This window comes from Mus pahari, chromosome 6 (genome assembly GCF_900095145.1).
Source record: "Mus pahari chromosome 6, PAHARI_EIJ_v1.1, whole genome shotgun sequence".
In the NCBI taxonomy this organism is placed as follows: domain Eukaryota; kingdom Metazoa; phylum Chordata; class Mammalia; order Rodentia; family Muridae; genus Mus; species Mus pahari.
This window is the reverse complement of record NC_034595.1, coordinates 57,612,054-57,633,771: the sequence shown is the minus strand read 5'-3', so window position 1 is coordinate 57,633,771 and position 21,718 is coordinate 57,612,054. Positions and strand designations below refer to the sequence as shown.

Here is a 21,718-nt window from a genome sequence, read left to right as displayed (position 1 = left end):
ATTTGAGACAGGGTCTCATGTAACCCAGGCTGGCCTCAAGTTTGATGAAGATGTTGCCAAAGATGACTTTGAACTTCTAATCATTAGTTCTAGCCTGGTCCAGATCAGCGATCCATGATGCTTGGAGACTTTTGAGTGCACAAGTGTCGATGAGCTACGTGGCCCCATTCGCCTGAGACTCTTTGCTCTGGTGCTAATGTCAAGCTGACGGAGACCAGAGCCAGCAGCGTGCATCTGTGCTCTGCTCACTGGCCTGGGGTGCTGCCGCAGACCTTACGACCCCCCACTTATTCAAATCTCTGGATTGCTGCAGGGGCCTCTCCATCCTTCATCCTCCCCAGCCTCAGTAGCGGTCTAGCCCAGAATACACTGAGGTCTGGGAAGTAGCCCTTGGATTAGAATCTTTCTTCCTTTCTGTCGTTTTTTGAGATAGTCTCACTGTGTAGCTCGGGATGGTCTCATACTCCTGATCCTCCTGCTTCAGCTTCCTGAGTGGCGGGAGTACCAGTGTGCGCTATCATGCCAGGCTTGGATCTCATTTCCAGGTCTGGGAAGTTGGTTCAGTGGGTAGAGATGCGATGTACAAACAAGAAGATACGAGTTCAAATTCCAAGCACCTATTCAAATAGCTTGGGGCAGCTGTTCGAGGCTGTAATCCCAGCCTTGAAGGGTAGAGACAGACAGATCCCAGGAACTGGCTGGGATTTCTAATAAGAGATCCTGTCTCAAAGCAATAAAAAAGAGAGGGCCTCAGGTATGCACATGGGCATACACACCTGCATGTTCACATGAACTACACACTCATACAAAACACATGCAAACACACACAGGAAAAAAGTTTTCACCCTATTGCTCACTGTGTGACTTTAGGCCAGGTGTTTGTCCCTGAGTCCCTGTGTCTAGGCGATCCTAGAAAGTACCTTGAGTCTGAATGTGAGGAGTTGGCAAACCACTCTGATGGCGGTCCTCACTGTGTGGCAGGGGTGCTTCAGGTGTGGGAGGGGAGGCCTCGAGACAGAAAATGCTAATGCCTGTCATACAGCAAGAGCTCAAAATGACTGAATGGATGAGGAACTCTAGGGGCTGGAAGGACTTATGGAGGTCCTAGAAGGCTCTCTCTGGAGGAGAATTGAGGCTCAACTATTAACAGCTTTCTGAGGATCCGCATATGAACCCCAGCCTTAGCCATGGGCAGACACCCAAAGTGTTCTCAGTCTGATGATTTGTATTTACAAACCCAGCTCAGCCTTCACGCCCCCTTTGACTCTCCATCATCCTCGGCTCCGGAGTCAACAATGCCCCTTAGAATGTTATGCCTAGTTCTTTTGTTCCCTACGTGGGGGTTTCCTAGGGATTGGCATACCTGTGTATGTGCTGGGCAGGTGCTGGAGTATGCTGACTTGTGACAGCATAGATCCCAGCGGTTGAGCTAATAGAGAGACTGTAAAGGCAGGCAAACCACAACAATGGAAGCTGCCATGAACGCTGTGAATATCAGTAATAATAGGTGCTACCTGAGTCTGAGCATGCATGAACTCAGTCCTTGGAGCTCTGAAGCAGAGAATGCTCTTGTGCCCTATATTAAAAATGCATTGGGGCTGGGCAGTGGCAGCCGAATGCCTTTAATCCCAGCACTCAGGAGGCAGAGGCAGGTGGAGCTGTGAGTTTGAGGCCAGCCTGGTCTACAGAGCAAGTTTCAGGACAGCCAGAGTCACACAGAGAAACCCTGTCTTGAAGAACCAAACCCACACAAAAAAGGATGAAACAAAAACAGAGTGGTTAAGTCACCTTCCAGAGGCCACATAATTGTCAAGTGGCACTGAAGGGCTTTAAACTCAGGCTCTCTGGGGAGCAGGGACTGAGAGGATGGGGGCGGGGTCCTGAATAGGTGGTATCTGAGCAAGGACCTGGAGGCTGAGGGGGTGGGTCTCTGGGAGGCTCATCTGGGTAGAGGGAACTGTTCTCTTGTAGGATTTAAGGCAGAGGAGTGCCAGGCATCTGAGCTGCTGAATGGACTCTCAGGAGTGTGGAGTGGCCTGAGCCTGGGAGGAACAGCTGCCAGCTGGCTGAGGTTGAAGCCACTGTAGTGGCCTTGAGTCAGGGTTGGCCTTTGGAGCATTGTGGCTATTGTCTGTGAGCTTTGTGGGGGTTCTCTGATCTTCCTTTATGTTTTTAGTTACTTCAGTCTTTGAAACAGCGTCTTACCATGTAGCCCTGGTCAGCCTGGAACTCCTTATGTATATGAGGTTTGGCCTTGAACTCACAGAGATCTGCCTGCCTCTGGCTCTCCAGTACAGGGATTAAAGGAGTGACTCCTTGGCTTAGTACCTGGTCTTCATTGGTTGGCTAGCCCCCAGTGGCCCCAGTTACCTTTCTGTCTCCCCTACTCCTCACGACAGGAAGTTGTGTTAGGACCAGCAAAGAACTCATGAAGCACTGGAGGTACCTGGGCTTGGGCAGTTGCTAGCCTGGGGCCATATTCAGCTTCAGTTTGACTATGGAGGCAACCCCAGTGAGTGGCCTGGCTGTCATTCCTTGTACACAGGTGGGGGGACCCAGTCTGTCTGAGCTGACCCCACAGCACACACGAAGGAGTCTGAGCTGCAGTACCACCACGCATCTGTGCCTAGAGCTGTAGTGCAACCATGTTGTCTCTTAGAGCCTTGAGAGAGCTGCCTGCTACTTTGCTGGAGAGTGGAAGGGTCCAGAGACCAGCCTCAGAGGCACCAACTCACTTTGCCTGTGTCGGCTGCAGCCTGCTCCGTGAGCCGGATTCCACTGTCTGCAGGCCTTTCTGGGGTAGGCCACAGGACTTGCATGTCACTGGCCGTGGTAAATAAACATCTCCCGATTCTCATCTGTCTGTGGGTTTCCTCTGTGGTTCAGTGACAGGGCTCGTCAGTCAGGTGAGATGGTGTCTGCCGAGCCTCTGCTAAATGTCCAGTGTGCTTAAATCCCAAACGGCTTTGCGAGGCTTTGGTGTTCAACTGGCTTTACAGATGAGAGAGTCAAGGCCCTGGCTCACTTTGAACTAGTTAGAGGATTAAACAGTCATGTCCAGGGGCTGGAGAGAAGGCTCAGTAGTTAAAAAGCACTTGTTACTTTCCAGAGGACGCAGGTTGTATTCCCAGCAACCCACATGGTGGCTAAAAACCATCTGTAACTCCAGTTCCAGGGGATCCAGCGCCCTCTTCTGGCTCCATGGACATCGAGCACAGCTCCAGATGTACATGCATGCAAAGCACCCAGGCACATAAAGATAAATAAGTTAAAAAAAATAAAAATCTTGCCTGACCGCAGCTCCAGCTGGGCCGGGCCCTGGGTATGGTGGCTTCTCACCATGTCCTAGACTGACCTGGCTGAGCCTGACATCTTCGTCTTAGGCCTGCTCTGTCCTGTGACTGCAGGACAGATGGCACGGCCAGCTGGGTCCTCTGCCAGTCCCCTGGCCACAGGCCTGTGTGTGTGTCCCTGCCATCCCAGGAGTAGCTTCTCTGCAGGTAGAAGATGACATTAGAGTCATGACAATAATGAAAAGGACCAGAGTACTTTTGGGGACATTGGAATGAGCCAGGCCAGACCTGACCTCCAGGGCCCCTAGGCGAATGGGACAACTCAGGTGGGTATAAACTGATAAAGACATCATGGTTAGACTGTGGCCGAGGAAGGCTGAGGTGGCCCTCATCACTCAAGAGGGGTTCAGGTAGGCTTCTTGGAGGAGGTGACATTTAGCTTAGCTTGTAAGCTTCTCTGGGGGAGGAGGCACTTGTGGAGGGCCGGGAGAGAGCCTGTCTGACAAGGAAATCGTGTGTGGCCCCCTGAGGACGGGCTCTCTGGCCCCCTTCCGTGTGATGCAGGTACCTTTGCAGGAGTTTCCTCGGGAGTCTTAGTCACCATCAGTGGGTCATAGATCTATCAGTTAGTGCTACTCGAGGCAGCCCTCAGTGGGCAGAGCTGTCTCTGGGAGGGAGAAAAGTAGGGCCTCAGCTCTGCATTCATGCCTTAGGGAAGTCCTGTGGACAACCCAGCTTTAGCTTTCGTCCAGTGCTGGAGGGAAATCTGTCCCTGGCAGGATTTATAATGTGCGTACTGAACTCCAGTAGAACGACTGTAAGGGCTGCCACACGGTAGAACTGTTGCCTGCTGGTCTGCTCTCACCTGCCCTCCACTCTCACCCCTGCTTGGTATTTGAGACCTCTTGGCCTTGAACTATGTGGCTGAGGCTGTCCTTGAACTCCTTCATTGTGCCTCCAACTCCCAAGAACTGGGTTATAAGATGGCATTACTGTTGGCTTTCTTACGGTGTTTCTTCTCTTCATGTGGACATTTGCTTCACAGTTAGAAAGTTCTATATGAACCTCACCTTGGCTCTTCAGAGGCCTAGAGACCAGCCCCAGACCAGGGGCCTGGATGAGACCTTTGTTCCACATGCTCCCTGGGGACCTATGGGCCCATTCTCACATCTGTCTCTCCACTCCTTGGCCTTGTCCTATCTGTGACTTGAGAACAGGCTGTGATCCACCCTAGGGTGTGGTCTAGCCTGGGTCAGAGGCCTGAAGGGGGAGCTCCCCATGGGCCTCCATAAGGCAGCCCTGGTTTCCCAAAGTCAGGTGGCTCTTCATTTCCTTCAGATCCCTTACAAGGCCTGAAGAGACCAGACCAGACCCTGTGAGGAGTGTGTGTGTAAAAGTGTGTGCGCGCATGTGTATATGTGTATGTCTGTCTGTGTATGTGTGTGTATGTGTGTACCTGTGTATGTGATTGTGTGTGTATGTATGTACGTATGTATTTATGGTTGTGTGTGTGATGTATGTATGTACATATATATGCATGAGAATGTATGTGTATGTATATGTGTGTGTAACTGTGTGTATATGTGTGATATGTGTGTGTGTAGGTGAGAAATTCTGAGTGGTTCTTTTCTTTGTTTACATGTGTCTTGCACACATGTGTGAGCAGTGCACACTGGCGGAGGTCAGAGGAGGACATCAAGTGTCCTGCTCTATCATGCTTCTTCTTCCCTTGAGACACTGAACCTGCTGCTAAGCCAGCAGCTGGGGCTGCACCTCCCACACCCACCCCCACCACATCGATGGACTTACAGGCCCACATGGCCATAGCTGACTTTTCATGTGAATACTGGTTAAACTCATGACTGAGCAGCAAATATTCTTATCCACCCGGCTGTCTCCCCACCCCTCTGGCTGGTTCTTTGCTAGCTCTCTCCCAGACTCGGTCCTTACTATCACGGGGGAATATGGGGTCCCCACGGTCCCTGTAACTGAGCCACTTTACATCATCCGATGTTTCCTTGATGGAGACGGCTCATTTTAAAAGAGCAAGTGGTGGGGCTCAATGGGTAAAGGCGCTCGCTGCCAAGCTCTGTGACCCGAGTTCTATCCCTAAGATCCGCGGGCAAGAAGGGGGAAAACTGAGAACTGACTCTTACAAGTTGTCCTCTGATTACACAGGCATGCCTCACACCCTACCCCCAATACACACAAATAAACACAATGTAATAATTTTCTGTTCAAAAGAGAGCAAGTGGTGAGCCAAAGGTTTACTGACTGTGGGCCAAGGGGAGGGACCATCTTTAAAGGAGCCAGGTGTGGTGGGCAAGCCCTGGTTGCTTTCCTATCCCAGCCCCCCCCCCCCCCCCAGCCTCTAACCCAGGCCCTCTGAGTCAACCTAGTCCAGCCCTTTGAAGATAAAAGTAAGGCTTGCAAGCAGGCAGGGCTGAGAAGGTGTGTCTCACTTGACAATGGAGTTTGAGCCCGCTGCACTGGCCCTTTGGATGGGGAGTGTGCAGTCATGACATGGCAGTTTGGATGTCTATCTGGAAAGAGTTTTCAAGCCCAGGAGGGACCCACGGGTCATAGCAGCTCTGGCTGGGACCCAAAAGGCAACTGTGGAGTCTCTACAGTGCCATGTGCTGGTGACCTGCTCCTCAGAGTTCCTTCTGCAACGCCTGCGTTGGGGGACCTTCCCTTTGCCCTTTCCTGGTCAGTCATGGTGTGGGCATGCTCTCTCTCTCTCCTGCTCATGTTTCCTTTCCCTCATGTGTTCAGTTTGGGTCACTGTTACCGTTACTGAGTAGTGTTGAGGATGAAGAGACACACAGTAGGCTCACGCCAAACAGATTTCCTTCCTTCCTTCCTTCCTTCCTTCCTTCCTTCCTTCCTTCCTTCCTTCCTTCCTTCCTTTCCTCCCTCCCTCCCTTCTTCCCTCCCTCCCTCCCTCTCTCTTTCTTTCCTTCCTTTTCGCTCCGGCCCCACTTGCTCTGGCCCACAGATATTTATTTATTTATTATATATAAGTACACTGTAGCTGTCTTTAGACACACCAGAAGAGGGCATCAGATCTCATTACAGATGGTTGTGAGCTACCATGTGGTTGCTGGGATTTGAACTCTCTCTCCAGTCCGACAGCAGATTTCTTAAGAGGTTCTCTGAGCTGATGCCTGAGTACTTCTTAGATGCTAGGTTTCCATCCGGTGGGCAGCTCTCTGGCTCTGGAGGACCCTCCCCCTGCCATACTCCTCAGTAGATGAACAGACACCAGTATTTCCCAGTCTCCATGCAAGCAAAGCCATTCCCGTCCCAGTTCACCTACCAGTGACTTCATGTGTGGTACCAGTTTCCACTTGGCTGGCTCTCATCTTTTTTTCTAAATCATTCTGACTGGACCCCTTCTCCTCCTCTCAATTGGCCCCTTTCCCATCTGCCTTCATGCTGCCTCGTGTGTCCGGGAGCCGTCTGGGGCTCTCCCTACGCCAGGTTGATGGCTCCCTGGGTTTTTCAGACTTCTCCTTCATATCTACTCCTTATGTGGGAGTATGTGTGTCCCTGTCTACAGCCTCTCCCGAGACCGCGTCTGCTGGCGTTCCTAGGATTGCAATGCAAACCACCCTGAAACTCCGTGGCTTAGCAAACCCACCAGTTTGTGATGCATTGTGATTTGTGGGTTGGAAGTTTGGGCAAGGCTGGGCAGAGCTCTGCAGTGCAATTCATCTGGCCTGCGGGGCCCGGGTAGAGGTTATGGGTGGTGGTTAGCTTGCGAGTGAGCTTACCTAGGGTCTAGTATGACTTCATGCCATTCAGAGCATCCACGTGTGGATTCTTTGTCATGACAGTCTCAGGAGAGTTAGATTTCTTACCTGGCAGCTAAGGCCCCTAGAGGGACGGTTCCAGGAGGCCTAGGAGATGCAGCAAAACTTCCCGTGACCTGGGGTTGCAGGCATTGGTTGAAATGTCACTGAAGGTGATTCAGACTCAGGGGAGGGACTTAGACTCCTCCTTCTCTTGAGTCTGGAGAGGAGCCACAAGGCTCGAGTACCCTTTAACCTACTACGGGTGCAGAGCCCTGTGCCTTTCAGATGCCCCCCACGTGTGGTGATTGTTTTTTGTTGGTGTGTTTTGCAGGTGTGTAGCCCCCTTTTCCACAGAGGGGTACGCAGCAGAACTGTGGCACATTCAGTGAATGGTTAACAGTATCTGGAAAGCTCTTGGTCCTTATTCTCACTCACCCCTGGGCTCCCCTAACTCAGTACTAACACTTCTCCCTCACCTCAAGCTCTGCCCCCCTCCCATCTCTCACTCAGCCTGCAGTACTGCCGCTAGCTGGATCTCTCTGAAATCTGCCCTTGGCCAATAACTTTGGACAGGCCCTGCCCAAGTGCCATTTCTCTCAGCTAGCAGCATAGGAGCACTGAGGACTCTCCTTGCCTCTCCTCATCCAAGAAGACACGCAAGCACGCACGTCCAACGTGCAGAGATCCGAAAGGCAGGTCCCGTCTCCCGCCACTTACAGACTCCAGCACTTGAGTCAAATCTGCACTCTGGGGATCTGCCCAGCCTTGGGCCACGTGGACCAGGCTACCCTCCTGACTTCTTACCTACTGCCCTCTGATAGTCACAGATCCTCTTGGGGCTTTGCATTCTCTCTGCTTAGAACCACCCTGCCACATGTGTTTCCTAATTGCACCCGCACATTCATTCATACGTTAGCCAGCTCTCCGCAGGGACCCTCCTACACATGACTGCCTCAAATGAGAAAAGTGCCTTCTCCCTCCATCATATCCCCTCTCCTTTCGTTTTCTTTTCTTTTTGAGACCGGGTCTCATATAGCCTAGGCTGGCCTTAAACTTGCTTTGTAGCTGGGATGGACCTTGAACTTCTGATCTTCCTGCCTCCATCTTCCAGATGTTGGGATAACACCACAACTGTTTCAGGCAGTGGTGGGGATCAAGCCCAGGGCTTTCTGAATATTATGCAAGCATGCCACCCACCGGGCCACATCCCTCCATGCTCTGTGTTTTCTTTCCTTCTTTAAATGGCCTTGTGTTCTTTTTTGCATGGCATGAGAGATGAGACCGGTCTGGTCTCTTCAGTGTTCTGGTCCCAGTGCCCTGAAGAAATGAATGGGAGTTTTAACGGCACAGTGATCTGAACAGTTGTTCTTTCTACCTACCCGCCTTACTTGGAATGCTCCAGGCCTGGTTTCTGACCAGCCCTCAGAGATCCAGCTCAGGACGCCAATAGTCGGTGCCCTCCCTGCTCTCCCTCCAGTTATCTATCCTTTCTGAGGGTCCTTCACATTCCTTCTGGTTTCTTGCTCACAGGGTTGGGCCTCAAGCAAAACCCCAGCCTGGGACTGCCTCCTCCACACTGAGTCATTCCTTCCTTCCCTCCCCTCCCCTCCCCTCCTCTCCCCTCCCCTCTCCTCCCCTCCCCAGGCGGCAAGCCTCAGCCACCACAGCACTACTCTTTGGTTACAGTAGGAGTTGCCACAGTTGAGTTTGTGGATGGATGAAATCATGAGGCTGTTTTCACATAAACAACTATTAAGCTAGAACCAGCCCAGCCCATAACCAATCTAAACCAAGGGGACAGTGACAGAAGCACTGGATGCAGGTTCCCCTGCTTCATCTTTTTGTCAGCCTGCCGATGACCAGGCCCATCCTCATTCCTGCCATTTGATGCAGTACTGAGTGGAGCATTGGGGCTCCACGGAACTGGTCCAGGTTCAATCTCCAGGGGCTCCACAGGAAACCCCATCCTGGCTCAATCTCCAGGTTCTCATGGGTCCCTGATGATGTTTTGGCCTTGTACAAAAGCAAAATAGTAAAGATGGTTTATTCGTGGCCCAGGGGCTCCTCCTGGTGCCCGCCTTGTTCCCCCCGCCCCCCAGCTGCTTTCTAGTAATTCCAGGAGTCTGTTTCCTTCCTGAGGGTCTGGATGGTGTTCCGGCAGTCATCAAGTGCGGGGTGCCTGCAGAGGACCACAGACTCTGTCTGTCCAGCCATGACTCTCAGTTTAAGGGAAGCCCTAATATAGAAGACAGCTTTGTGTTCAATTGACAGTAACGGAAAGAAATGTGAATGTTTTTGTCACAGGTCCCAGCTGCCTTCAAAGCATTTTCTGCATAGGCCACTTGGCCGGCCGTTCTCCGTAGATGTCACATACCCTTGGGACCTGTGAACCGATCTCGCGTCTTTCTGAAGTGCCTTAGCTTTTTGACAACACAAAGCACAGCAGTTTGGGGCACTTCCTGTGGGTCAGGTCCTGGTCTAAGCACTCGGGCTCCTTTCTGTGACACTCATGTTCCCATTATATAGTTGTGAAGATTGAGGTGTGGCTTAAGTTATGGCTCAGGGTTCTCCAGCAAACTAGAGGCAGGGCCACATCCAGAGTACCAAGACCTTGCCAGTCACCCCAAACCTTTATTTGTCTTTCTTCTCTTTCTACCTTTCTTGTTTTTTGTTTGTTTGTTTTTTGTTTTGTTTTTCTTTTTTTTTTTTCCAGCAAGCTTTTCTCTTGGCCCAGGTCGCTCTCACACAGTGGAGGGAGTAGGTAGGTGCTGTGAGGCCAGAACAGGTCAGGGCTGTTTCATAGTCCATCAACTCCCCTGAGCTAGGGGCTTGAAGAACCCGGGGTATAAGGAGTGAGCCCCTGCAGAGCTGTCTGGGCTGCAGTGCCCAGTCCAGCCTCTGCCATGGGTTGCCTGGCCCTGCTCAGCATCTTCTACCTGCAGAGGGGCCTCTTAGGCCTCTTCCAGGGCCTGTCCCGCTCCCCGTGCCAAGTGACAAGATGTATTCAGTTGGTAGATCATGACCCCCCCCCCCCCCCCCGCGCTTCCACTGTTCCCCAAGGCTTCTTTGGAATGGCTTTTTAAACACAGAGGAGAACTAAGCTGGTTTGAGCTAGAGGAGGCTGGTGGGGTGGGGGTGGAGAGGACAGAGTGGCAGGAGGGTTTGAAGATCCCGAGGGGTGGGAGAAGGGGCCCCACTTGCTGGGGGGGAAGGCCTGGGCACCATCCGTCAGCAGGGTGGAAGTCGGAGGGCCTAGAGAGCAGCTGGAGGGGGCCCAGCCAGGCTGCCAGCTTCCTGGGGCAGGAAGTCTTAGCTGCCCAGAGTCTCAAAAGCTGTGAGCAGCTCAGGCCCAGGAATGTGTGGTGTGGAGTGGGGATCAGGAGGGGCCCCTTTCCTGTCTCCCCTCCCCCTCCCCTCCCTTCCCCCTCCCTCTCTCAGTGCATGCGCTTTTCTACTTGTTTTGTTCCCTTCCAGCCTGTTTCTTTCTCCCTCTGACATTTCTTTTCTCTTCTCCTTCCCTCCTCCCTGTGTCTCCTCTTTTCTCTCTCTGATTGTTTTGTTTCCCCTCCTCTCTCTGTAACTAACTGACTTCTCTCTCTCTTTTTTTCTCTCCCCCTCCCCGCTTGTTCTTGTTCCCTCTCCAGAAGGAACTGTTCTATCTGTGGCTGCTGTGCCCAGCTCCAGGGTAAATGAGGTGGCTTGCAGGATAGCAGGGCCCCGGCCCACTGCCTGGCTTCCCGTTGCCATGGTAACCCAGAGGCAGGGACCGGCGGCGGCATTCTTGGCCAAGTGGTGGGGAGGGTGTGAAGGGTTCTGATGGGGAGAAGCCAGGTCTTTCCTTCACAGCCCCCTGAGTGGCAGGCCAACCTCAGTGTCAGGGCTCCGCATGGAGGGGATCACTGCATGGCAGTGGGGGTTTGGGGCTGGGTGTGGCACATGGAGGGTAAGTTCACATTGGGGCTAGACTGCTTGTGATCAAAACATTCTAGTCGCTCTCTAGGCCTTCTGGTGACTGGGGGGGTGGGGTGGGCAGTGGCAGACAGTCTAATGCAGGAGGCCGGCAGTGAGGCATAGAGGCAGAGGGTGGGAGATGAAGGACTGGATAGGAGAAGGGTTGGCAGAAGGGAGTGGACCCTCTGTTTTGGGGGCAAGCAAGCTCATGCTTGCTAGTCAGCTGCTGCTGGAGGGTGTGGTGATCTCAATACTGTTGCGGAGCAGTCTGTCTAGATAGACGAAGTCCTTTCCAGCATTTTCCTCCTTGGTGGTGGACCGGGGTGTTTCAGACGGTTTTGATCCAGGTCCTGATACCATCACTCTCACTGCAAGAGGACTTGAAGGGACATGAGGAGTCTCAGGAAACCAGAATAGAGACGTGGGTGCTGGCCTGGCTTGCCTGTGGTGGCATTAAATGCCCAGAGACAGAAACGACTGCCCTGTCTGCTGGACAGGAGGTAGTACTTCGAAGTGGTCAAGCAGCCTTAGATCTTGAGCTACACAGGTGTGGACCTGGGTCTCAGTTCTGTCCTTATCAGCTGGGTGGTCTTCTGTGTGTAGGTGTAAGCTGTTTACTCTTCTTGAGCCTCTGCTTCCCCATCTGTAAAATGGGGGTGGGCCATGAAGTAAACGCAGCAGGGCGTGGTGGGTGGAAGTCTGCAATACCAGCACGTGGAAAGCACTTGCTAGTTTAAGACCAGCCTGGGCTATATGGTAAGTTTGACATCAGCCTGGGCTCAGAATGAGATTCCCATCTCAAAAAAACCAAATGTCTTCAAAGGAGGGTAGTTATTCTTGACTTACGTGCCCATTTGCCCCCTTCAGCTCCATGAACTGAGGACTCTGAGTGGGTGAAATATCTGCTCACATCGTACAGGGTGTTAAGTTCAGGTACATGGTGGATATATGTCCAAGCAATACAGAGAAGTCGGAGCGGGCACACTACCAGGGGAAAGCTGAATCCTGGTCACATGACCCCTGTGCCCCTGGGTGTGGCAGCATTTCCCATGCTACTTCTTGCCTAGTCTGTCTCTCATCTGGACCCTGACTCTGGGATGGCAGCTGGCTTAGACACATTTACATGGTAGGGTGACCCAGTCTGGTGGCCTGCCCTTGCTCAGATGGAGGTCAGAGCCACGGTGATTGGCAAAGTCCTTTGGCTAGGTCCCCTCATTTACACCTCAGGTCAGCCATGCTAAGTCTTTAGAGTCTCACTTTACAAACAAGGAAACTGGCTTATTGGGTTGCCAGGTGGCGGCCGAGCCAGAGAATATCTAAGTGGACAGAAGGGAAGCGAGGTGCCCAGGCCCCTCAGAGATAGACTGGACTAGACTCAAAAGCCATGCACAGATTCCAGAACCTCTCTTCTCCACATCCCTGTTTCCCCAAGCAGAAGATGAGCTGCTGGGCTCCGTGCTAGCTAGCTAGCTACTCCTTGCTCTCCAGCCTCTTCCATATAGCGCCTCCCACCATGGCATCTCACTGTGAGCCTGGTGCCCGTGGTTTCAGAAATGTGTTAATCTTCAAAATGTCTTGGATGGAGATGGAGGCAGGTATATCTAAAATTGCCGTAACACGTCCCAGGAGGCTTCAGGTCGGTGGGCGACAGCGGAGCGTGTGCTTCAGTCTTCAGACAGGTTACTTGCTGTAGTTTTAGCTTTGGGGTTGGTGAAAGAGGGAAGGATATCGGTCTGCTAGGTTAGTCGCACATCCCAGGAGGCTTCCTGGTAGTCATGAGGATGCTGGGTCACATATGGAGATGATTGTGAATGGCTTTGGGAAAGGCTCTGGACATACTATAATCCCAGCCCTGAGACAGGGGGAAGGTCATAACTGTGAGGCCAGCCTGAGCTACAAAGAGAGACTTTGTCTCAATACCTAAGAAACAAATACAGGTTTGTTCCATCTCTCCACAGTCACATTGTTCAAGTCAGCCAAAGGTCCACGTTCAGGACCTTCCGTATAGATGTGGCTTCTTTGAGAAGCTCAGTTCATGGGAAATAACTCTGTGATGATTTGCCCGAAAACTCCTGGTTTTGCTCACTCATTTAGGACCCGGGACAGAGACTTTCTGTGCCTCTGTTTCACCACTGATATTTCCCAATGGATGTAATTAATTTCTAAGCCCTTCTCGGTATCAAGATGCTAGGACAAAGGCTGCAGGTAGCCAAGCAGGAGGCATGGCCTCCGTCTTGCCTCTGACACAGAGCTGAGCTCCCTGGACTCCATGTTGGACTTCTCTGGGCTCTAGTACATTTTGTCAGTGAAAGCTCTTCCCGTATTTGTCCGTGGGTCAGGTGATGTATGTGTGGGATTGCATTTAGACAATACCCCTGTGCTTGATCTGGTCTCCTGCCAGCTCCTTGGTGGCCCCGGGCAGTTCTGGTGACTGGCTGACGGCAGGCATCAGATTGCAGACGAAGTTATTTTTATCCTTGGGGTGGAGGGAGGCAGATGATGTTCTGTTGAATTCTAGAATGGGGCGAGGGAGCAGGGGCATATGCTCTGCCTTCTTCCTGCTGTGGCATTAACTGGAATGGGGGACCCACTGAACAAACTCTTGAATTTGCTTCCCAACAAGCCAGACTTGCTTCTAAGGCCACATGGGTACCAAGTTGAGAGAGGATTCCTGGCCTGTGTGTCTTTTTTCTTTAACATTCCCACAGTTAAATAATGGTGTCATCATGGAGAACAGTGCTGAGGGGATGTGGCCGTGCCTCGGAGGCCTTTAAAGCAGTTCTTCCTGCTGGGAGCCTTTCGGGGCTGGAAAGTCTTGAAGACCGTTTGGCCAAGGGCCATTTGAAACGTGAGAAAGTGAAGCCATGATCCCTGCCCCTTGGGCTTCCTCCACGTGCCAGGTGTCATGGTGGCACGCTCTGCCTTCTGGTCCCCTGGCTGTATGCGTGAGTGTGCGTGTACATAGGTTCCTGTGTGTCTGTGTGCAGGTGGCAGGAGGGGTGCAGGGATCAGTGCTGTGTGTCTTCCTCATATTGTTTTCTACCATATTTGTTGAGACAGGGTCTCTAACTGAACTGGAAACTGGTATGCCTGTATATTTTGATTTTTAAAAAACATTTTCAAAAAAAAAAATGGGACTACCCTACGAGTGTGAAGGCTCAGATATGAGGTATTTCTGTTTAATTTTAAAAAGTACTTTAAAAAATTATTTTATGTATATGAGTACACTGTACCTGTACAGATGGTTGTGAGCCTTCATGTGGTTGTTGGGAATTGAATTTAGGACCTCTGCTCATTCTGGTCAGCCCTGCTCGCTCAGTCCCTGCTAACTCTGTCCCAAAGATTTGTTTATTATTATAAATAAGTACACTGCTGCTGTCTTCAGAAATACCAGAAGGCATCAGATCTTATTACTGGTGGTTGTGAACCACCATGTGGGATTTGAACTCAGGACCTTTGGAAGAACAGTCAGTGCTCTTAACCTCTGAGCCATCTCGCCAGCCCTTAAAAAGTACTTTTTGTACACATGTAGGTTTGTGCATATAAGACTGCTCATGGAGGTCGGGGGGGGCGTCAGAATCTCAGGAGCTGGAGTTATAGGCAATTGTGAGCCTTCTGAAGTGATGCTGGCAATGGAGCTCTGGCCTTCTGCAAGACCATCACACTCCTCACTACTGACCAATGTCTCCAGACCCTCTATTCAACTTTCTTTTCTGAGGAAACACCTTTCACGGGTGTTCAAGCCTGGACACTAAGGGACGGTCTCCATATCCTTAAGGGGTCATCTCCAAATCCTGGCCAGGGAACAGACACTAAGGGGCCATCTCCATACCCTGGCCAGTACTTATTTATTTCCCATGATTTCATTGTTTTCTGAGACAGTGTCTGTCTAACTTACTTTTCTGTTGCAGTAACAAAAACAAAAGCACGACCACGGCATCTTAAAAAAAAAAAAGATTTATTTAATGGATATGAGTACACTGTATGCTGTCTTCAAACACACTAGAAGAGGGGGCATAGGATCTCATTACAGATGGTTGTGAGCCACCATGTGGTTGCGGGAAATTGAATTCAAGAGCTCTGGAAGAGCAGTCTCTCCAGCCCCAACCAAGACATCCTTTACCTGAGGGCTTTGCTTGCAGCTTCAGAGAGGGAGCCCATGACCATCATGATGGAAAAGGTCACAGCAGTCAGGAAGGCACAGCCCTGCAGAGGTAGCTGGGTGCTTACATCCTGTGTGCAGGTAGAAGGCAGAGAGAAGAGAGCGCTAGTGGAATGGCAGGAAGTCTTTTCAAACCTCAAAGCCTGCCCCCAAAGAAACACTTCCTCCTCTAATAAGGCCACACCTCCTAGTCCTTCCCAAATAGTTCTACCAACTCTGGGTGGGTGGGGACAGAATATGACTACACAGGACAGACATCCAAATATCTGAGCTTACGGGGCCATTCTCATTCAGAACACCACCGTGCCTCTGTGTATCCCAGGCTGGCTTCTTATTTGTCATTTCCCTGCTAGAACAGCTTCGAAAGTGCTGGGATCACAGGCCTGCCCCATCATGTCCAGCTCCTCCCTGTGATTTTTGAGTTTAGCTATCCCAGTGGGCTCACTAGCCTTGGGCATTTGACAGATAAAAAAACTGAGATGAGAGTGACCCGCTCAGGTCTCATGGGGTTGATGTGCTGGGAGAGCCATTTATATTCAGCTCCAGGAGGCCAAGTGGCAGGGCTGAAGACAGCACCTGAGGCTGGGCTCTGAGGGGCAGGAAGGGAGTGCTTGTCCCTGACCTAGCCTTCCTTTCCTCCTTCTCCATATTGAGTTCAGGTCTTTCTCCCCCTCTCCACCCCAGAGAGCTCAGAAGTATGGCAAACCCCATGCCTGCACATGTAGCCGTCCGTTCAGCTCATATCAGCCCATGGCCTCTCGTGGGGGACCCAGGGCCCGGGGTTTTGTTCCTTCCTCTGTTGCTGTCTGTGTGACTTGTGACTTGGGGTCATTTTCTTCACTTCTCTGAGTCCCTGCCCTTCTTACATCTAGGGCTTGCAGAAATGCTGGGGAGAGCTACCCATGGTCCTTTGCTGGTGGGCTTGGGATGACTGAAGTGCCACCATGCAGAAGCCACGGGGCTTTTCTCCTCCATGCTTTGTCTGTCAGTGGAGGCGGATGCTGTGCAGGGAAGATAATGAGAATATGGAACACCTAGCTCAGTCCCTGACGCTTAAGCTGACACGGAGGAAATGCTTGACCAAAAGGTACTGGTTAACTTCTCTGCCGTTCCCAGACTTGAAACATGCAGTGCTGGCACACTGTAGCAAGAAGTCTAGACGCTTGCTTGGGTCCTGGGTGCAGATACCACTGAAGCCTGGTGGTCTAGGCCATGAGAATCCTGGAGGAACAGTCCTCTGGGCTCCTTCCTTCTAATCCATCTTTTGGGATTGGGAACCACAATACCCACTTTTGCCAGGTCTGATGGGAGGACCACTCCTTCCTTACCTGGTTTCTTAACTTGATTTGTTTGCATTCTTGCTCTCAGTCTGTGTTCTGTGGTGTGTGTGTGTGTGTGTGTGTGTGTGTGTGTGTGTGTGTAGCTGGGATCTCTGAGAGGCTGGGGCCATGGCCTCCTTTGTGAGGACAGTATCCGGTTTAGGCAACACCATTACATGGCTCAGTGCGGCCGGTTTCAGACAATGAGGCCTTTCATGGGGCCTGCCTGGTGGCTCCCAGGGTGGGCCAGAGAGCTCTCTTCCCACCTTCTTGTGGATGCCCTTATAGCTCTCTATGGGGCCTTGGCAGAGACAGGATGGAGGAGGGGAGGGAAGAACTCTTGACTGTAAACTGTGTCAGGGATTGAAGCTCTGCCTTGTGGTTCAGGGGACCACAGATTGCTGGTGTTTCAGATTCTCCCAGCATCCCTCCTGGAGATGATGACAACCTCCTAACCCCTGCCCCGGCTTGCCCTGTGGCCCTGCTATATTCGTGGTAGAAAGGACAACGTCTGACTTAGTTTCATAGTGCTAAAAGTAAGTGCTCAACAAATGTCCCCCCTGGATGGAGGATGCCAGGAGCGTTTCATGCTTGACCTCCTTAGTACCATCCCTTTGATAACCCTTGGAGGCAGGTATTATAATCTTTGTTGTTGTTGTTGTTTTGAGATAGGGTCTTTCTGTGTAGACTTGGATGTCCTGGAACTTGCTATGTAATCCAGTCTTGCCTTGAACTCATAAAGATCTGCTTCTGCCTCCCAGTGATAGGATCAAAGGTGTGTGCCACCAGGCCTGGCTTAGGATCGATCCTCTTTCTATGGTCAAGGAAACTGAGGTTGAGCAGCTTGCCTGAGATTGTACGGGTTCATCATATAACTGTACTCGAGCCTAAGCCAAGAGACCCCAACACTTGTTTCATGATGAAGTCACTTCAAGGGCTCCTAAGCCAGTGTCTCCCTCCAGGATAGTCCCTTGCCATAGGTCTGCAACTGCTGAGTGGGCCCATAAACTCTGTGTTTCCTGTCCCCACTAACCACTGTAGGGCATTCCCTTCTGCAGGGCTTTTCAGGACTAAAAGGGACCCCCTTGGCTTGGCCTTCAGGCACCCAACAGAATCTGTCTCCTGTCTTCTCTCTGCATCCGATAGTCTTTACTGAGGGATGTGCCCGGCGAGGACTACTCTTTAGGAAGGGCAGAGTGCCACAAGAAGACCTCTGCAGGGGACATTCTGAAGATCTGATTAGGTCTCCCTGGAAGGCAAGGCATAGCAAGTGGCTGTGGTTGTGGGTTTTTAGTGGAGTCTGAGAATGGCCAGTAGAGAGGTCAGGCTGTGAAAATATATACAGTTAGACATACAGGATCCAGAATGGGCAGACGGTGGGCAGGACTGAAGGAGTTGGCTACTTGGACCATGGAGGATGGGAAGCTGTTAGGTTGCTTAGCAGCAACCCTGGCTCCTGAAGGTTTCTATTGGCTCCTCATCTAGGTATCACTGGACAGCCTTCCCTTCATGTCTCAAATCTCACTGTAGAGGGTTTGGGCAATGTGGTCTCTTCTGCAGTGACCCAATGGGGTAACACGGGCCAGGAGGATGGAAACCAACTCCATGGCATGGTCAGCTGGGGTCAGGACTTAAGTCTAGCCAGGTTTGGGGTGACCCGGGGCCAGTGCCTGGCATAGCTGCAGTCGGGGAAGGCCTGGCTCTGACCTCCACATGCCCGCCCTCCCTCCCTGTCAGCTGTCTTGGCCCTGCTTGCCTGGCTCTGACTTCATCCCAGGCTTCTGCAGTCTTGGGAGGAGTGGCCGTGCTCTAGAGTCCCCATTGGCTAAAGCTTTCCTGGCTGTACACACACATTCCTGCCTCCCGCTGGCTGGCTGCCCATCTTGGCTCTGGGAGTGAGGAGACTGCCATGGAGCTTAAGGAGAGAATAGAGTCCGAGACATTTATGCAATAGTAACTGGAGGGCCCGGTCCTGCGGCCTGGGCGTTAGCCTGGGGCTCTGCACACTTCTTTTTGCAGAGTAGGGGGACATAGCAATAAGTCCCTCTGCTTGCCTCAGGCAGGCACTCAGCCCTGCTCACCGAAGTGTGGCATTTCTGTTTCACAGGGTGATGACCCCCATGGCTTTCCACTGGAAACTAGGCAGGTTAGAACTCAGGCTAGAACCCAGAATCTTAGATCTAGGGCTTGGCTCAGGGAAGAAAGGGCCTTTCTTTGAAATTGCAGTGTCTGAGGACGGGATTTGTACTTAAGTCTGGTCCTGTTTGTCTCTCGGCTGATGTCTGACTGTGTATAGGCTCAATGCATCTTGTATCCTTGGCATTTGACTTAGGGCTCAGTATGCAGAGGAGGTGCTTGTCAAATGATTGATTGATTGATTGAATGAATGAACAAAAAGAGCCATGATGTCGATAGTCCTGTCTTTAGACATTATGGAGTCTGAAGGGATGGCCACACTCCAGCACTGTGTGTATGTGTGTGTGTGTCAAGATTGATGCAGAGGAACAGGAGAGTCTGGATCCCAAGTGCTGACCACTGGCCTGGGCTTAGCTGTTCTCGGTTTCTTCATCTGTAAGATGGGCCACGATGCCTGATCTCCACTCCTGGTAAGCATCCTGTGAGACCAAGGATGTGGTAATTCAGGACACCGTGTGGGCACATGGGTCTCTCCTGGGTCCCCACCCAGGCTTCTTTTGTTTTCCCACCTATCCTCTGCCTCCTGCATTTCCTCAGCTCTCTCAGGGCTTCTGTTTAGAACAGCAGTTCTCATCCGTGGGTCGTGACCCCTTTGGGGTTCCACCAACCCTTTCACAGGGGTCAAATATCAGATGTCCTGCATAGCAGATATTTACATGACAATTCATAACAGTAGCAAAATTACAGTTAGGAAGTAGCAATGAAATAATTTTGTGGTTGGGGTCACTATAATATGAGGAACTGTATTAAAGGGTTGCAGCATTAGGAAGGTTGAGATCACCGGTCTAGAATGTTCTAAGAGCTTCTCACCCTGTGAATAATGTGGGAAAACAGAACCCACCTTCCTCCTCTCTGATTAACCACACCCAGAAATCCAGCCAACTGCATCAACATCCATGCAGGCTCCCGGTGCACAGCCAGGCTGGAGCCGCCTTTGGCAGTGGTTTCCATGGCAACAGGACCTGCTGCTTCAAGTGTAGCAGCCTTCAGGCTGCTTTTGAGAGCCTGAAGGATGGACAGCTGTCTGGTGTGGACTCCCACCCAGGCCAAGAATTCCTAGAGGTCTTCTCTCCTCCTCTCCTCCACGGTCCAGCACTGTGCCTGCCGCCCAGGGACTCTTCCTATCCGTCCTTCTTTCCTTCCTTCCTTTTTTTTGGTATTCTTTTTCTCTTCTCTTCTCCTTCTCTTTTCTCTTCTCTTCTCTTCCCTTCTTCCCTTCCCTTCCCTTTTCCTTCCTTCCTTCCTTCCTTCCTTCCTTCCTTCCTTCCTTCCTTCCTTNTCCTCCTCCTCCTCCTCCTCCTCCTCTTCTTTCTCCTCCTCCTCTTTCTCTTTCTTGAGATAGGGTTGTCTGTGTAACCCTGTCCATCCTAAAACTGTAGATCAGACTGGCCTTGAACTCACAGACCTGCCTGCCTCTGCCTCCTGAGTGCTCAGGGATTCTTGGATGAGGCTTCATCTCCGGGAGGCACAGCAGTTCTGGGCCAGAGAGGCCCAGCTTGTCTCTATCATCCTAGCAGTCACGGGCTTTGAGTGAGTTACCCTGGATGTTGTGAAGTCGACAGGTTAGCTGCAGGACGCTTATGAGACACTGTGGCCCACCAGCTCGCTGTGCCCTCATCCCCCTGTGAGCTGAACCAGGCTCATACCTGTCACTGTCATGTGAACACTTTGTGCTGTTGCTTCCAAGACCCAGGGCTTTAGCCTCCTCTTGTCCTAGGAGACCCTGGGGACAGTGTGAATAACTCACAGGAACGAGTTCACAATCAGATCTCTGAGACTGAAGCTGGGCTTTGCCTTTGACTCCAGCCTCAGTTTCCTTGCCTGTGACATGATGGTGAAGAGCACCTGCCCCACAAGTCTGTGGTTGGAATAGAACTAGATTTATACATGTGAAGCTCTCCAGAGAGTATGCAGCACTTAAGAGCTATGATAACACGCTGTGACGGACCACAGCTGACAGTCACCATTGGCCAGGAGAACTGGAACCCCGCCCCCCCCCATTCTTTTTCACAAGTGCAGGTGTGCCCAGCACTGAACACACATCTGACTAGGGAGACAGACAGAGATAGGACAACAGGTCTCTCATCAGAGGGGCTACCAGGCATGTCCTTGCTTCTGCCTGGAGAGTAGGAAACGGTTCGCCAAGCATGAAGCCCCTATATCTCATATGTGGGATCCAGAACTTTCTCTGTTGGCACTTCTGCTGGGTCAGGCGACTGACTACCCAGAACTCCATGGTCTGTAGACTTGAGCAGTGAAGACGAAGTATTGACTGAGGCACTCCTTCTGAGGCCACCTCTGGAAAGGCAGAGCCTGAGAGAGGGGTCTGTGGGCTGTGGGGATGAAGTTGGAGACAACTTGAGACACTGTATTGGGAGCAATTCCTGGGCTCCACTGACCCAGACCTCCCTGCATAGGAGGTGGATGGCTCCTCCTTATATCCCTTCTCCTTCCTTTCCTTGTCTGCCAACCCTAGGTCTCACTTTTGGTTTTGTTCTAATTGTTAACTATTTATTGAAAGAGACTACTTCTTGGCTCACACATTCATGTTTCATAGTTCAGGAACACAGCTCAGTGGTCAACGTCTATGGAACTCAAACCAAAGAATTCTTTACATTCGAAAATCACTTTGCACTTCGATACTAGCCTTCCTCGTCTCTTCAAAATCTTTCACGGAATCATATTTTCTGTAGAAATCTGCATATGCTTTCTTTCTTGGTTCAGCCCCACCAAACTTACAGGAAGCTGCAACTCTCAGGGCCACCATGAACCAACAGGATGACCCCGCAGACGCTTGGCCTGAGGACCATGTAGCTGAGGCTTCACCAATACACTGGAAGTTATGGTAGTGAATGTCCACTAAGGCAATGTCCTTCCCAGTTCTCTGAGAAGTGGGAAGGTCTCACTGTTTACAGTGTGATTAGTGTCAGATCTTACCATGTATGTGTGTGTGCAGGTGTGCCAAAAGATGGCATCAAGGGTCTTCGTTTATCATTTTCC

The 21,718-nt window shown here is 51.4% G+C and overlaps 1 protein-coding gene across 4 annotated transcripts in view; it reads left to right on the top strand.

The window, feature by feature from the left end:
• The window catches only part of Acot11 (acyl-CoA thioesterase 11), a 56,875-nt gene that overhangs the window by 7,830 nt on the left and 27,327 nt on the right, over positions 1-21,718 (top strand). The window contains exon 1 of one of the 4 annotated variants that reach the window (XM_029539900.1): positions 16,138-16,290. The exons of the other annotated variants lie outside the window; for them this stretch is intronic. Within the exon in view, the coding sequence (XP_029395760.1) occupies positions 16,276-16,290 (15 nt within the window). The 5' untranslated portion in view covers positions 16,138-16,275. Of the gene's footprint in view, positions 1-16,137; positions 16,291-21,718 lie in introns of those variants that run through there. 4 annotated transcript variants of the gene reach the window in all.